General features: G+C 45.0%; 1 protein-coding gene across 1 annotated transcript; it reads left to right on the top strand.

Moving 5' to 3' along the window:
* Window positions 1-14942: 14942 nt before the first annotated feature.
* Window positions 14943-17764, top strand: LOC125522501 (anthranilate O-methyltransferase 1-like). The gene is made up of 4 exons (XM_048687559.1): window positions 14943-16174; window positions 16307-16714; window positions 16884-17156; window positions 17234-17764. Exons 1-4 carry the CDS (start codon window positions 16100-16102, stop codon window positions 17591-17593), a joined length of 1116 nt encoding a protein of 371 aa, XP_048543516.1. The 5' UTR covers window positions 14943-16099; the 3' UTR covers window positions 17594-17764.
* The last annotated feature ends 475 nt before the right edge of the window (window positions 17765-18239 follow it).

The raw sequence follows: 18239 nt of genomic DNA, 5'->3' as shown, positions 1-18239 counted from the left end.
TGAGAAGAACCATTGTCGTAGGCTCGTAGCATAAGTGGAAACTAACTACTGCTGAAGGCCTAGCTGCAACTGGCAATAATTTCAAACATGGAGTGGAAAGATAATGGGGCTCTTCGAGACAAAAGTTGGGCAGTAGGATAGCATCGCACGACAAATGTAGGAGCGTTGCGATCTGTGCGTGGCTCGCTGGAGACTAAAGCCACGGAAATTCAAAAGCATTCACCATAGGAGCCTAGTCCATGCCCGCGGATTCTGTGAACACATATTTCTCGCAGTCTTAGGAAAACATATTCAGCCGAGCATACATGCGGACAATTAGCTATACACGTGATAGCAAGTTTTTAGCCTGTGGTTAGAAAAACTTGAACATCAGTCATGAGTATCAAATTGTACGGCCGAGTGTCCATCAATATATCAATAATTAGTCAAATAGAAAGCATGTAAGTAGTTATTAATAAAATAAAGCAGTGCAATAATGTGACACAGGATGATGTTATAAATATGCCATCAATTTACGAGTACAATTTGGACGTCACTCGAACGGATATATGGATTGAACTTTAATCAAAAGAGTTATATATGTTGTAGTTTCGTTCTCAAACAAACACTAATGACATGAAAACTAATCATGCTACTGACATGCGAGTCTGCAATTTTTTCATCCAAAAATTGACCATCCATGTCAAATGAATTGATTGGAATCTTATTAATATGTAGATGATTTATTGCGTAACTATATTTTTTTTATTTTGTATTGTAGCGGGCTCAATGCTAAATGGATATGGTGTGTTGTATACATATTTTTCTTATCCTCCAATATAGTGTTTTCTATGCTTAATAATTTTTGGTTTATTGTGTACGTAGAGTTTTTTGTCTTGCAATGTATTTTGATCCTATGCTTGCAGACAACATTCCAAATCGCCCTGAGTTCCACCAATCCATCAGAGATCGTGAGTGGGTTTCCCTTGACGGGAACGGTGATGGCCTCTCCCTCGGATGCATGCCCGGCAACGAGTGGCGGGTCGCGGGCAGATCGAGTAGGTGATCTGGATGAATTTTTTGGGCAACTTGACCTTGAAAACGAAGTTTTCAATGATCTGGTAATTGACGAGGAGATCCCAGAGATCAATGAACGCGTTAGGTGGATGGCTCTTGCTCGTGTCCATACCGACAAGACCTTCAGCCAAGCGGCGTTCTTCAAAGACATGATGGCAGCGTGGAACCCGACGCAACCAGTGAAATTCAAGCCCAAGGGGGCCAACCTGTTCGTCGTGCAGGCATCTTGTCTAGGCGACTGGGAACGAATTATGTACCAAGGACCGTGGTTGTTCAGATTTTGGGCGGTGCTGCTGCATCCTTACGATGGTTTCAGTCGAGTTGAGGACATGCAGCTGGTTCATATGCCGATATGGCTACAGATTCATAAACTGCCGGAAGGATATTGTAGCAAGGACATTGTGAGAAACTTGCTCGCTTTTGTAAGTTTTGTGGGAGAATTGGTCATGAGTTTAAGGAGTGTGGCTCAGGTGTATACACTGCAAAGGATCTGAAATTTGGTGACTAGTTATATGCGGATCCACCTAATATGTACAGGGCTGAGAATCGTGGGACTGGAAGTACTGCTGCGGCTACATCTGCTGCTAATGGCAGTGAGGAACTACATGATACTAGGACTACCCCAATTAAGAATCTCCATGCTGTTAACGGGCTAGTTGATCAGGATGCTATTGACTTAAATAAGGTGAGTATGGATGAGGACAAAGGTGTAAGGAAGCGTCTGCTTTTGGAAGGCGAGAATGGGACTGATCAAAGGAATCAGAGTGTTCCAGTGCTAGCAATAACAGCAGGTAATGGTGAGGATGATCTTGTGCCATCTCCTACGTCCAGCTCGGAAAGTAAAAGAGCAAAAACTAGTGTGAATTTTCTCGACGATACCAATAATTCGGCGGGCTCTCGCGAGGAGGCGTGCCGGGAACAATGAATGCCCTGATTTGGAACTGCCGGGGGGCGGGGAACCGCCGGACAGTTCGTGAGGTGTTGGCCTTCGCTAAAACCAACATCCCCAAGCTTGTCTTTCTGTGTGAAACTAGGCAAGCTAGTGTGAAGATGGAGAAGTTAAGATGGAGATTTGGGCTGAAGGGTTTCTATGGAGTGTGTAGTTCAGGACTGAGTGGTGGTATTGCACTTTACTAGGATGAAGCTTTGTTGGTCACTGTTCTGGATGCATGTCAAAGATATATTGATGTTATGGTGGAGGACAAAAGTTCTGATAAGAGGTGGCGTATGACTTTTGTGTATGGCGAACCAAGGGTGGAGAATAGGCACAGTATGTGGGATCATCTGACACACTTGAGAGGGGTCTTGCAGGAACCATGGCTTATGTGTGTGGTGATTTCAACGAAGACTTGTGGCAACATGAGCATATGTCCAGAACGTTGCGATCTGAATCTCAAATGGCTGCATTTCGAGACTGCTTAATATTGTGTGAGTTGGAAGACCTGGGTTTCTCGGGTGTTCCTTTCACATACGACAATGGCCAGTATGGAAATAATAATGTTCGGGTCCGGTTAGACTGCGTGTGCGCTGATGAACATTGGAGAGACCTTTTCCCCGCTTCCAGGGTGGTTCACTTGGCATCGTCATGCTCGGACTACTGTCCAGTCGTTCTGGAGATGGTTCCCATGGATATTGATCGGAAAAGGAGGGGTGCATCAAGATACGAAATTATGTGGGAAAGGGATCCCTCCCTTCCGGGGGTGATCGCCAATTCATGGGACAAACAAAGGCCGCACGGGAACTTGGGTTCAGTGGCGCACTCACTAAAGGATCTAATGAGGAATTTGAAGGAGTGGAGCAACAAAACCTTTGGACATGTTCTTCGAGACATTGAAAATCTGCGAACCCAACTAGCAGATTTGCAACAGGGTGTTGCTGACAGGGCATTAATTAAGGAGAAAATGAATGAGCTAGATGAACTTCTCTACAGAGAAGAAATGTTATGGTTGCAGCGTTCTAGAATTACTTGGTTAAAGGAAGGTGAGAGGAATACTGAATATCTGCACCGTAGGGCTATGTGGCGAGCAAGGCGCAATTACATTCAGCATCTTCGTAAACTTGATGGTACCTGGTGCATCTCATCCTCGGAGATGGAGTTGATGACGAGGTCCTACTTCCAGGAGGTATACACTAAGGACCCGATTCTATCTCCGGATGATGTTTTCGGGTGCATAGAAGAAAAAGTTACTGCTCAAATGAATGATAGTTTATGTGCTTCTTTTTCTGAGAAGGAGATATCAGATGCACTCTTTCAGATTGGGCCAATAAAAGCCCTAGGGACAGATGGATTTCCTACTCGTTTTTATCAAAGCAATTGGGGAGTGTTGAAGAAATCAATTATAGCAGGTGTACTGGAGTTTTTCACTACTGGTATCATGCCTGAGGGTGTCAATGACACTGCAATTGTCTTGATTCCTAAAGTACAGTTCCCTAAGGAACAGAAGGATTTTAGACCAATAAGTTTATGCAATGTGATTTATAAAATTGTCTCCAAATGTATGGTTAATAGGTTATGCCCTATTTTATCTGATCTTATAACCGAAAACCAGAGTGCGTTTATTCAAGGGAGGCTCATCACAGATAACTCTATTATGGCTTTTGAATGCTTGGATTATATTCAGTATGTTGGAGCCTCTGTACCGGCTTGTTGCGCTTACAAACTGGACCTTTCTAAGGCCTATGACCGGGTGGACTGGCTGTTCTTGGAGAAGGCCCTAGGTAAATGGGGTTTCTCACAGAAGTGGATCTCGTGGATTATGGCATGTGTGTCCTCGGTTAAATATTCCATGAAGCTTAATGGAAAATTACTGGAGTCTTTTACCCCTTCTCATGGACCCAGACAAGGTGATCCATTGTCTCCGTTTTTATTTCTCTTTGTTGCTGACGCACTTTCTAGGTTGGTGAACAAAGCTATTTCGGAGGAGGGCCTGGAAGGAGTTAAGATATGTCGCCGGGCACCGACAATCTCTCACTTGCTATTTGCGGATGATTCATTATTGTTCTTCCAAGCCTCAGAGCAGCAGGCAACAATTGTAAAAGGTTTGTTGAGTAGTTATGCACGAGCTACGGGTCAACTTATAAACCCTTCGAAGTGTTCCATCCTTTTTTCTAGTACCTGTAGTGAGGTGGTATCTGTGCAAGTGAAACTGATCTTGGATATTTCTAGTAAAGTTTTTGAGGCCAAATACTTGGGGTTGCCAGTACCAGAGGGGAGAATGCACAAGGGAAGGTTTGAAACTACACAGGAAAGGTTGAAGAAGCGACTTGTGGATTGGAGTGAGCAGTTTATGTCTATTTGGTAACAAAGAGATCTCAATCAAGTCAATAACCCAGGCTATTCCTGCTTATATTATGAGTGTCTTTCGTTTGCCTGATTCGGTCTATGATGATCTCACTAAGTTAATGAGGCAGTACCGGTGGGGAGTGGAGAAGGATAGGAGGAAGATGGCTTGGTTGAGCTGGGACAAGATGAGGTTGCCGAAAAATAAGGGAGGTATGGGTTTCCGGGACATGCTAGCTTTCAACCAAGCACTTCTTGCAAAACAAGCATGGAGGCTAATTGAGTCTCCTGACAGTTTGTGTGCTCGATTATTAAAAGCAAGATATTTCCCCGATGGCAATATTATTGATACAGTGTTTACCGGAAGATCTTCGGCCATCTGGAAGGGTATAGCACATGGACTGGAGTTGCCAAAGAAAGGTATAATTTGGAGAATTGGAGATGGTGTTTCGGTAAGAACTTGGAGAGACCCTTGGATCCCTCAACGGTATGATTTTCGCCCTATTACTCCCAAAAGAAATTGTCGATACAACCGTGTCTCTGATTTTTTGGATATTAACGGAGCTTGGGTGTTGAACCGACTTGAGGAGCATTTTTGGCCAATGGATGTTGCTGGAATTCTTAAAATTCGTACTTCCCCAAGAAGAAGGCAATATTTCATTGGCCGGTATCCCGAGTTGCATGGTATCTTTACTGTCAAATCCGCCTATAAGCTAGCTGTGGAAGCTCATGAACTGGCTCATGCGGGAGGTGCTAGTAGTACTAGGCCGAAAGGTGACCGGTCGATCTGGAGTTTGATTTGGAAGTCGCATGTACCACTTAAGATGCGCATCATGGCATGGAAGACATCAACTGGCGCCTTGTGGCTACAAATTTGGGCAAAGTACGTCGTCACATTCCAACTCGGAGTACCTGCCCAATGTGTGGAACAGAGAGTGAAAGCAGCTTTCATGCACTTATTACATGCCCTCATGCAAGGGAAGTATGGGACGGCCTGCGCAAAATCTGGTCGTTCCCTCATGAGTCTGCACTTATTGATTCTGGTCAAGATTGGCTACTACAGCTTCTTTCAAAGTGTTCAGCTCAAACAAGGGATATGGTGATTATGACTACTTGGCGCATATGGCAGTTACTTAATGATTTTGCACATGGCAAGAGTGAGACCCCCGTGGATGTGACTGTTGACCATCACTTTGGTCAGGATGTATAGTGTGGATGAGATCATCAAAGGAAAGATGCCACTAGGCGACATACATCGTACAGAGAACATACAGTGTTTACAAATTCACGAGCCGTGGCCTCACTCACCTAAAGGTTGGGTTGCTCTTTCAGTAGATGGTTCGTACTCTGAACAGGATGGACGTGCATCGGCTAGGATGGTTTTGCGGAACGACTATGGAGCTGTGATTTTTGTGGCGTACAGGTATATATTCAATTGTAATGATGCACTGGAGTCGGAGATCCATGCTCTTATGCAAGGACTGGCACTGGCCAGTCAACATTCTGACAAACCGGTGATCGTTCAATCGGATTCTATAAACTCGTTGGCTATCCTCTCGGGCGACACTCTTTCTAAGTCTGCATATGGTCATTTAGATGCAGAGATCAAAGCAATTTTGGTTGATAGGGTTTTTGTTCCTATAAAAATTAGTAGAGTACAAAACAGGGTAGCACATCTTTTGGCACACTATAGCCCTACCGAGTGGTGTACTGTGGTATGGTTGAATTCGAGTCCTCCGTGTTGTGAGGAGGAGCTGGCTCGAGATTGTAACCCTGTGACAATGGAATAAAGCTCTTTCACCCCGCAAAAGAAAACATCGATCTCCATGTGCACTGCCACGTTTTTTTCATAGCTCTCAGCCTACTTCCTGTCTTATAATTTAGTTCATATGTACTACTATTTTGCCTCCATAGGTATGGGGCCACGAATACACCAAGGTCCATTTCAACACCCTCATGGCTCCAATGGTGTAACTCAAACCACATATCCTTGTCCACGGAAGGAGCTAGGAATTGGAAATAACAAGGGGGAAAAGAACTAGAAACATCAAATTCTTAGATGGGACGCCGCATATTAAACTCTATATAGTTAGAATATTTTCATTGTTGAGCTCTACGAATAAAATTTACACAATTATTAATTTAAAATGAGCTTCACAATACAGAGATCAAAATCCTCAATAATTTTGGCTCCTAATTCCTTCAAAAACTTACGAGCTGCCGTTCTAAAGATCTCTTGCAAGTTAATTGTTGATATTTCTAGATTCTACAATTCTACGTATTTAGTTTTAAAGGCATAAACTAATCTAATGTTGGGACCAACTAACCATGTCAGTTACTTGCCTCATCACTGATCGTCTGTGCGGCGACAGGCATAAGGCGTCGCGTTGATCATAGCAGGGGGCGTCTAGCACACGAAACGATTTGCGACCTATATTTCTTTTGCGCGCGTGTGTGTGTGTGCGAGAGAGAGAGAGAGAGAGAGAGAGAGAGAGAGAGAGAGAGAGAGAGAGAGAGAGAATAGGCTTTGCTTTGTTGATTACGAAGGTCCATAGGAACCGATACAATGTCATGTGCCTGCAGCAACCAAACATGCCTACCCAACACCAAACATAACGAAAATTCAGCTAAAATATCTGCTTCAAATTTTCTACTTCTACTCTCAAAAATAAAATTACAAGCTTCAAAATCTCCCGTGCGCTCCTTGATTTACTTGATGATAGCAACATGTTTTCTGCCCGTGTCACAACAAATGGCATTCACCACTGACCTGCAATCCCAGGAAATTAGGTACTTGCAATATGAGGAAATTAGGATCTTCTTGCAAGCATCAGGTCATCTGCCAAAGCCAACGCCTCCCTACAGGCCAATGCCTCGAGGGATGGAACATCACATAGTCCACGCAGGGTGATCGAAGATGATCCCAGATAATGCCCCTGTTCATCTCGGCAGATTACTGCCCCCACGCCTATTCCTTCCCGCACCTTCAGTGCTCTATCGACATCAAAATTTTCTATTCGCGGGGGTGGGCTGATCCAAAGTTGTCGGCTGTTTGAAGGACCCTGTGTCACCACTCTCGGACTCACCTTAGGAATTGATCCCAACTCTGAAATAAAATTTTGAATAAAGGTGTGCGTCACCTGGTGCACTTGAAATTTATGCTCGTAAATGGCTTTCCGGCAAGAGTACCATATTACTTCCATGGTGTGTGTGTGTGTGTGTGTGTGTGTGTGTGTGTGTGTGTGTGTGTGTGTGTGTGTGTGTGTGTGTGTGTGAGGGGAATAGGCGTTCCTTTATTGATTACGAAGGTCCATCGGAACTGATACAATGTCATGCTTCTGCAGTAGCCAACCATGCCTACCCAACGCCAAAGATAAAGTTTTTAGGTAAAATGTCTGCTTCAAAATTTCTACTTCCACTCTCAAAAATAAAATTACAAGCATTAAAATCTCTCACGTGCTCCTCGATTTCCTTGATAATAGCACCATGTTTTCCACCAGTGTTACAACAAACGTCATTCACCACTGACTTGCAATCTGAGGAAATTAGGATTTTTGTAAGCATCTATCATGTCATCTTCCAAGGCCAATGCCTCGAGGGATGGAACATCACACACTCCACGCAAGTTGATCGAAGATCATCCCAGATAATGCCCCGGCTCATCTCAGCAGATTAATGCCATCGTGATTTATTCCTTCCCACACCTTCATTGCTCCATCGACATTAATTTTTGCTATTCCCGGGGGTGGGTCCATCCATGGTTGTCGGGTATTTGAAGGAGCCTATGTCATCACTCTCAAACTCACCTTAAGAATTGATCCCAACTCTGAAATTTTCTATAAAATACATTTTTTAATAAAGGTGTGCGTCACCTGGGGTGCCTGAAATTCTTGCTCGTAAACAAAGGTCGCGTCTTTGGCATGGACTTTGGTGGCAGTGGCATGCTCTTTGTTGTGCACTTGGTACCTCAGATGTGCATACAAAAATTGTAGTTTTCTAGAGGTGTCGTGGTGTATTGGTAGTATGGTAGCACCTAAAGTAGTGGTAGCACTACAACCATATAATAACTTGAGTTTGGAATGGCTCTTTTTTCATGGTTTAGTAGCAACATTCCGCTTAGAGTTGCTTCTACTTAGATATGCCAGTGGTGTTACAAATGTTTATCACTACACCATTCATAGTAGAATTAAGCGACCAAAAAAGTTGGCATGTGATGTTTGGTGAAGCAATGATTATATATCTACTAGCCACACATATCGTTGGTAACTAGCAGGCCTCCTATAAATAACTAGCTTATTCCACATGTAATGGGATCACATATAGTCCGTGGGAGTGTTAGAGGAGAATGTCAAAGTGTGGAAGGAGAGCAACAATGACAAGCAGGGTGAATTGCATGGGCGGTCACATAGCATGAACCAGCAGGGAATGGGATGTATTGGAAATTCGATTTGAAGGCATATACAGAGGCATATTCCACAGACAAACGGTGAAGCTAACAAGAACCGAACAAGTCGTGACTCTTGTTACTTTCCGAGCAGAGACAACATGACAGATAGTTCAATCCTGTACACAATGGTGCTGTAGATTTCATCACTCGAGTAACACCAAAGACGGTTCAGTCACGTCTCAGTCCAATGCTATTGTGCCCGTGTACTCCTGAATGGTTTCATGTGATTCACACAAGGACCAAATTTTCAGTTGTGACGACGGAGATGTAATTCAAGCACAAAAATCGCAGAGTATGGCAGAGTACCACATGGTGACACGAAGTACAGTTCAAGCGACCAGATGGATTACTAGCTTAATGTGAAAGACAAATTTATTGTTTAAACATATCTCACATCTCAATTCATAGGACACTGACATATAGTAATCCGTAACATACTTTTTTTTTGCGGGATACACTACTAGAGATCCTTGATCTGTTGTTGTATTATACATTAGATGTGTTTTTCGATCAAACTCTATTCAAAATTACATTAGTTTGTAAGCTACACAACAAAGTTTGCATCCATAATATTAGAAAAAATAAATCTTTCTTATCCACACATTTATATTCTTTTTTTGCGGGGTACATTTATATTCTTTCAGTAACCAACAATTATAAATACCATGAATCGAAATCAAGTGGCTTCGGAGTATCGATGCATGAGAAAACTTATATGATTTCCAGTTTTAATGCCCTAAATATAACTTGTGTTGAATGCAACGGCTCACGAGCTCAGATTGTTGTGGGAGGATATAGATAGTTCTATTTTACCATCTCTTAATTTTTTTCGTGTGATGGAACGTGAGTGCTTGTGAGAGTTTCACATGTACCACTTGTCTTCACTAAAAAGAAAAAGAAAGAACAAGAATGTTTCTGCACTTATATACACCTTATAGATTTTAACAAACCACAGTTCCTATATCTACTTTCACTTTCTCAAGTAATAAAATAGTTTCTAACTAGTATCGAGTATATACTTCTATACGTCTTCAGGAGGACATGAGATGTTTTTGCAAGAAAACTTTACCATGCACAAAGAACAACCCACTGCCCCCCCCCCCCCCCCCCCCCCCCCCCCCCCCCGCGCCCGCCCCCTCTTTACTCCCCTAATTTGTCTATTTGGGGAACGGCATAAAGTTCCCAAGTCATTTTCCATTTAATTATCCAGTCATGTGGTTCCCTCATTTGTACATAGAGGTGGCCAACCAGCCGGCTCGGACACGGCCCGACACACTTGTTAGAGGGCCTGGCACGACATGACACGCGGATGCCCATTTATAAGCGGGCAACCCGTAAAAAAATTATAAGTGGGCCATGCCGTGCCAGCATGTAGGCCTCGTCTTTGGGATGGGCACAACACATCTTACATTCTTAAGAGCATCTCCACTCGTTGGCGCCCTCAGGAGGTCTTTTTTTCGCCGCTTGGGATCGCGCCGGCGGAATTTCTGGCTATGGGAGGCAAAATTTCCCAGCCGTCCCCCCACCCAAGACGCATTCCGAGGACGTGTGGCGGCACTGCAGCTCGACACCGTCTCCAGCACCATCAAGGACGCCCGCCATCGTCCGCCGCACGCTCCTTGGCACGGGCCTCGCAGCCGCGTACCACCATCCCTCCATCAAGCTCCCTCCTCCACGCGAGCGCGAGCTCTGCCACGGCCGCGCGAGCGCGAGCCCCGCCACGGCATGTGCAGCAGCCACACCGCCCGCGAGGTCGAGGAGCGAGGAGAGGAGGGAGGAGGAGGAAGGAGGAGGAAGGGGGGCGCCTGGCCGCGCGCGCCCTCCATGGCCGGCGCCGACGAGGAGGGAGAGGAGGGAGGAGGAGGAAGGGGGCGCCTGGCCGTGCCCGTGCCCGCCCGCGCCTTGCCGCGCGCGCCCTCCATGGCCGGCGTCGACGAGGACGGAGAGGAGGGAGGAGGAGGAGGAAGGGGGGCGCCCGGCACGCCACGCCCCACGCTGAGGACGAGTCCGGGAGCACGTTGCTCGACCTCGCGGAGCTCCTCCTCGCCAACGGAGCCAAGCACACCGGCTCCGACGCGCTCCACGTGGCCGGCCGCCACGTCTGCTTCTCCCCGCTCATCCTCCTCCTCCACTTCCTGGGGCTCGGCGAGGCGATTCTGGCGGCCGGAGCGGCGAGGAGGCGGGCGGCGTGAGGCAGTGCGGCGAGGAGGCGGGCGGCGAGCGGGGAGAGAAGCGAGGAAAAGTGGGCGAGATTCCTTTTGCATGTGGGCGAGCGGGGAGAGAGAGAGGGAAGAGAGGCTGACCTGTGGGGTTTCGGCATGCGAAAGGGAGTGCCGGCGGTCCCAAGCGCCCCCCGGTAGGCTGGGTGTGGGCTGCGGTCGCCGGCGTTGTATTGTCTTCAATCCGGCGAAAAACGAGGACTTGGGGGCGTGAGTGGGAGGATTTTTTGCTGCCGGTGCTAAAAAAGTGGCCTGGGGGCGTTCCTGGCGGCGTGGGTGGAGATGCTCTAAGAAGTTGGTCCCAATTATCTCAACCTGCAAAGTGTCCACGTCAACTTCCCACTAAGCCTAGTCATAGTTGGAGTAACTTAGCTAGTAACATAGTGCACTTCGATAAAATTCTGCTTACATGACAAGTAATTAATGAGAGGTGGTAACATAATATATTACTGTAACATAGCGCTTTTCAAGACAAGATGAGTCTACAAGCTAATAAATGAAGCCATCTACGATACTAGTATTATGTTACTTTGCATTATGAAAGTAGTAACTTAGACTAGTGTCATATGCATGACATTAGTCTAAGTTACTCCCCGCTATGACCAGCCTAAGAAATGCATTTAATTCTTCTCTCCCAATAGGCCATGCACAATATGTCACGTAAGCAAGTCATGCATTTAACTTAATATTCACATTCTTAAGAAGTTGGTTCCAATTCTTTCAACATGCAAAATATCCACCTCCCCATTAAGCAATATATTATGTCTTCTCTCCCACTAAGCCATGCAAAATCTGCCACATAAGCGGGTCATGCATTTAACTTATAAATTATAATCATTTTTGCATTAGTCTATGCATGTAAATGCTGCCACATCATATATTCATGTTAGTCATCCTTCACATTTTTGTTCAAAATGATATTTTTAACTATAATTCAAAAGTTTTTGTTTTATTTTTAGACACTTTCTTCTATATATTTTCAAGCTTATACTTTATTTTCATAAGATTTAGTTGTTTTCAGCAGCTACAAACACATTTTTTGACAAAGCTACCGCAATAACACGTGGGGAGAGAATCATCGCCACTATTCTGTTTATCTTGACATGCACATATGCTAACTCAGCTATCATGCCATATCAGCAAGCATGTACTTAAACTATCAAATTTCCCTGCTCTACCCTGATGTCATGCCATCAAATTTTTTTTGCTTGACTTTACTAAGTGATTCCATTATCTTGTCCATGCAAAAATAAGCAGCAGAAACGGTTGGCTGTTCACATCCCCAATATCTCATTTATATCCAACTTCTCCACGAAACAAGTCTAGGAGTAAGAACTGAACGCATCGCTTCATTCCCACATAACATGTTCTTCTCATATGAGTTCTTCTTATAAATAGCAACAACCTGATCACATTACGAGGATTCATGATTTTTCCTCCCCTTGCTTGATCTCCCACAAAACCCAGACCAATATGGGTACTGTACGACTGTACATATCAACTGGTTTAGACGCTGACATTGGTGCGGGAAGACGATGGCACTGATTTTGTTGTGGCCGTGGACAGTGTCGGTGTTGAGATAGGGACAACAGAGAGGCGGGACGAGAGGGCGAAGTACTACATGTCATCGACCATGCCAGCCAAATCGGACGGGGGCACCACGGTCACGGGGTGCACTGTTGCTGAGGATGTTGCCGCAGGCAACACTATGAAGCCACCTTGATCAGGCCATCTTGCCTGCCTTCTCCCGCAATGTCATGTAGCCCAGCAGGGTCAGGCATGTGCGCGTCCCACATCTCTTACTGTTTCTCTACAACTCATCATTAGTCTGATTTTGATCCGCCACCCGAGCAAGTCATTGCATTGCGTCATAGCGCTAGGATACCTGGTTGGCCTCCGCCAGCATGCTCCACCTACTCCTCACAACATCTGTTGATTCAATTACAGCACATCCAGTTGTTGTAAAAGGGAGAAAAACCTTCAGGTATTGATGTAAGGTGGAACACTAATTGCCGATCTTTCACGAAATGGAGGGGATTTCCCGAAGAACACAATGAACACAAGAGAGGAAAACACTCAAATCAACAAGATCCAATCTCACATGTGCTAAATCCACACACATAAAGGGGAAATACAATATCCAAAGTCAACAAAGTGGGGTACAAAGGGGGAACTAGTTTATCCCAATCCTTGAAGGAAAGAGGTCTTGAATCCTTGGAGGATCTTCCCACAAGGGGGTCTTGAATCCAATTGGGGGATCTTCTCCTAGGAATTCTTGGTCTCCATAGGAGTAGGGGTAAGTGGATGAGCAAAGCTCTATCTCAATCTCGAGCTATCACAATGCTAACACAAAAACGTGGGCAGAGCTGAAGTATATATAGTTTAGGGGGAGATACAGGTACATGGGCCTCGGCCCAAGTCATGCATGCAGGCAGGGTCCGGATGATCCGGGCTTCAGGGGTCCGGCTGATCCGGACATGGCGGCTGCAGGGGGTACGGATGTCCGGGTCGGTTGCCGGATGTCTGAGCTAGTCCAGATGATCTGACTTTGTCCGGAGGGCTGCTGCACTCTTGGTACGCGGTAGCCGGATCATCTGGGGCCGGGGTCCGGATCATCCGGGACTTGGTCCGGATCATCCTCCATCTTCACGTCATTCGTTCGACCTTGCTCCTTGTGTCCATGGCTAGTTTCTTGGTACCTGAATATGCAAAGTGTCTCCGGTTGAGGTAGTAACCATGTCTCGTGTGATTCGAAAGGCACTTGCGAGGAGAGATGTCACCTCGGACTCGAGAGCTCTTGCACTTGCATGTGTCATCGATCCACTTGGCACTTGGGGAGACGAATTAGGTCCATGGGGATGACCTTGGGATGCTCCGCATCAGGTATGGCTCTTAAATCTCGTGCTTCCTTTGCACTGCTTTTGGTGTAAACCGCCAAGACGTATATTTTACGATCCAGAGGCTATACATACATATAGCACTATGTAAGTTCAGCGAAGTCACATATCCGAGAAAGATAAGCTCCGGGAGTTCATTCAAGGTGCAGACATGTAATTTGTATTGCAGTATTAATTGCTACTTTTTTTATTAGCAACATATCAGATTTGGTTAGAGAACTGATCGTACTAAGAAAGTTGATTTCAGAGTTGCACATTAAGTCCGAGCCATCTTCTGCTGTAAATCATTTCTTATTTTTATTTTCTTACTCCTTTTCTCCTTACCGTGTACCACTCATTTTCAATTTTTTTATAACACTATCATCCTGCTGCAACGCGCGGTGTATTGTCTAGTTAACTGAATGAGCCGGCCCTGCATGACATGTGCCTTGGCTTGCTCGCATGCTTTTTGGCCAATAACCTGGTAAAAGCAATCAGAAAAAAAATAACCGTGTCGTGCCGGCAGCAAGCCTCACCCCGACTGACGAGCATGTCACATAGCGTGCCACGGTCTAGGCATGACCCGTTTAGTACAGTGTCAGGCACACGTGCGAACGTGCCGACCCACAAAATACGACCCATTTGGCCAGCTCTGTTTGAACCATAGTTTAACAAATCAAACCGGTCTGGCTGGCGGTTGAAGTTTTTGCTAGCCAGACCATCGGTTCATCGATTCATTTGCGACAAAAAACTGAAATATTTAAGATGAATTTTCAAATATGTGATGTTAGATCAAATGAATACACTTAATATTGAATATAAATCATTAATAAATCATAAAGTGCAATTTCTTTTTCTCTCTCAACAGGCTTTCGTGCCGCTTTACATATAAAGCAACAACATAAGAAGTACACGACATAACGATACAAGATTGTGATGTAGTCTTCTTAGAAAGCCGATCCCAAGATAATCGGTACACACAAAACACACGCGTCTACGCTACCAAGATAATCGATACATGAACACACCGCTACTCTACAACCTAATACACCTATGCTCCACGACAACACCCTCAGGAGGGAGAACGGCGCAAATAGTGTCGCTGTTGTTGAGTCTGCAACAGTCAAAGGTCTTCACCTGGAACCATGACACAAAGAGTATAACCACGGCGACGCCTTCAGAAAAAGCATGCCACCCACGGGCGCCGCCGTCGTTGACACTAAGACGCAAAACTTTTTTTTGACAACTCATCCGTGCCACCACGAGGCCGCCATGATGAGCGCGACGAGGTCAAATCCCTAGATCGAGACGTCACCCCTATGAGAGGGGAAGCACGCCCGAGCCACCCATCGTTAGTTGTTTATTGGGCCTTTAGCATGGCTTGCCTCAACGGTAGGTGTCATATCCCTTGTGATACACCTTTTCTCAAACATTTTTGTGATTTCTTTACTAAAAAGCTGGGAAACCTTAAAAAATAGTGCATCCTGCCGGTTCTTAGTTTTTCATGTCGCACCTCCGGTCCAGTTCGATTTTTACAACTTTGTTTCGAGCGTGGACACACATAGCAGGAGCCCTGCTCTGCCTCACTCTCTCTCCCCACGATGCTGGGTGCGAGCTCAGGCTGGTCCTCTACACCATGAGCTCGGTCCTCGTGTTCACCATGTGGGTGCTCATTGCTGCTGTGTTGTGTCAGACTGTCAGTACTGAGCCAGGTTGGCTGCCGGAGCCATCCCCACCCTCCTTCCCGACAAGCCGCCGCCCTCCCCGCTAGCCTGGAGACAATTTCTCGTCATGGTTGATGTGAACGTGTGCAGCAGCTTCTCCAGGCCGCTGCCGCAGCTCCGCACATCAATTGTTCGATGAAATGTATGGACATTTGAGGTGGAGAAATGGTGTATCCCCCTTGGGTACCATGGTACATTTGTCCAGAAATTCCTATATGGAAAAATTTGATGGATAAACATGGTAGGAAAATGGGGAATGGGCCTTGGGGACGCTCTAACAACTGTACTGTATGCATATAGGGAAATAATGTAAGAAGTAGACAGATCTATGTGAAATACTGAAGAAAGAGGGACCTTCAGCAAATATCACTCATGCTCTCCCTATATATTCAACAAGGTTATATGGCACTGACCCGTGCATTCTTCAGTTCTCTCGTACACAAAGCAGAAAAATCAACTTGTGCCTCGAGTTCTTACTTCTTACTTTCTTAGTAGCCATGAAGATGGAACATGACCTCCATATGACCAAAGGAGAAGAAGAGACCAGCTACTTCAAGAACTCAAGACTTCAGGTTCGATACAATCCTTTTAGCATCCACAATTGGTATTGCCTACAACCTTGACATACCTGCCGTTCTACTCCTAATTCGCTGGGTAGATTCTACATCAGCAGTTTATAAAGAATTCCCTTCCATTCATCTTAGGAAAAAGCTTTGGTTCAGACTAAGCCGGTTCTCCAGAAGATTGTGATGGAAATGTGCGTGGATCTCCTCCATCCAACAATGACAATTGTTGACTTAGGCTGCTCTTCAAGTGACAACACACTCTTCTTTGTCTCCAATGTGATCGAAGCGGTCAGCCACCACCTTGAGAAATTCAGTCGCCATCCCATTGAGCTTCAGTTCTTTCTCAACGATTTACCAGGCAACGACTTCAACCATGTCTTCCAATCACTTCAACGATTCAACAACTCGATTGATATGGATCACAAGGGAGAGCCAATACCTGCTTTCTACATCGCTGGGTTGCCCAGCTCCTACTATACAAGACTTTTGCCTCGCCGGAGTGTTCATCTCTTTCACTCATCATACTGCCTGCATTGGCGATCTCGGGTACTAGCACCAACAACACACAGCTTACTTGCATAACTTTATTTTTATAATCATCCACATCGGTCCATTTAATTGTGAGAATTTGCTGAATTGACGGAGCTAAGTAGACAGCCCAAAATATATCAATGTGTATCAGAATGTCTGAAAAAAGGCTACATGTTATACACAGCTTCCTGATGGATTAGAGGGCAAGAAAAGATCATATCCCAATGAAGGAAACATCGGCATTGGAGCGACTACCCCACCCTGTGTGGTGAAAATGTACAAAGAGCAGTTTCAGAAGGACATGTTGTTGTTCCTCCAGCTGCGCCATGAAGAACTAGTTGCCAATGGACAAATGGTTCTCACATTTCTTGGGAGGAAACACGATGATGTCTACAGAGCAAGTCTCAACCGTTTATATGGGTTACTTTCACAGTCTGTACAATCTCTTGTTGAGGAGGTACGCAATGATATATCATACTTCTAATAATTATTTGAGGAAACTAATTATTCATTAATGCATACTAATTACGACAGGGGCTCGTGGAGAAAGAAAAGCTGGACTCCTTTAATCTAGCTGTGTATGGGCCATCGATGGATGAAGTTAAGGCAGTGGTCGACCAGAGCCAGCAGTTTGAATTGACTTACATCAAACTGTTTGAAACCAATTGGGATCCTTATGACGACTCGGAGGGCAATGATGTGCACGACAGTGTCCAGAGTGGGATTAACGTCGCAAACTGCTTGAGAGCAGTGATGGAGCCCCTGTTTACAAGCCATTTTGGAGAATCCGTGCTCGATGAGCTCTTCAAGAAGTTTGCATATAACGTCGCTTTGCACCTTGTCAAGGAGAAGACCAAGTACTCTGTCATTACTCTATCACTGAAAAGAAGATGAGGCGTAGACGATCTGTGGTCTTGCAATTTATGTATTTATCAGTCGCCTCCTAAAATATATGCATGAGTCATGGGTTGTGTTATGTTGTTGTTGTATATTAATACTAGGAGAGTTCTTTCCACTACAACTGGGTATAATAATAAGTTCCTCAAATACTAATCTGTATTGCGTTTTAACAGTAATATGTTGATCAAGCCACAAATAAAGGTTATTGACGGCACGCACACTTAACCACTGACACAGGGATCGAGCTAAGGCTCTTCACCTAAGATTCAGAATTTCAGTGAAATTTCCAACAATTCGGTGTGCATGGAAATATTTTTAACCGTAAATATTCAAGCTAGATTCAAACTAACTCCAAAGAAAATTAAAGCTTAATCGAAGTTAGTCAAATTAAGAGAATTTCAATAGATCAAAATCTGTTTGCGAAATTGAAGACATATGTAATGCTACAAGGAGTCAAATTTTTTTTTTTTAAAAGGAGGATGACCTCCAGCCTCTGTATCTGGGAGATGCATGCGGCCATTTTATTGATTATTCTCGAGGACCTTACAAAGTAGTACAACAATATGCCTAAATCCGTCATTTGGCAACATCTGCCGCTACTCCCATCCATATGATGAAACCTGGGCCAAATGCCCAGACC

Source organism: Triticum urartu, chromosome 7 (genome assembly GCF_003073215.2).
Source record: "Triticum urartu cultivar G1812 chromosome 7, Tu2.1, whole genome shotgun sequence".
Classification (NCBI taxonomy): domain Eukaryota; kingdom Viridiplantae; phylum Streptophyta; class Magnoliopsida; order Poales; family Poaceae; genus Triticum; species Triticum urartu.
The sequence above is the reverse complement of the archived record's forward strand: the minus strand, read 5'-3'. Positions and strand labels throughout refer to the sequence as shown.

What these genes read in the sequence shown, in the direction of transcription:
- LOC125522501 (XM_048687559.1), top strand. Translation starts at nt 16,100, where the DNA reads ATGAAGATGGAACATGACCTCCATATGACCAAAGGAGAAGAAGAGACC. An exon ending in TCAAGAACTCAAGACTTCAG is followed by an intron (nt 16,175 to 16,306) that starts GTTCGATACAAT and finishes CATTCATCTTAG; the next exon opens with GAAAAAGCTTTGGTTCAGAC. An exon ending in TACAATCTCTTGTTGAGGAG is followed by an intron (nt 17,157 to 17,233) that starts GTACGCAATGAT and finishes TAATTACGACAG; the next exon opens with GGGCTCGTGGAGAAAGAAAA.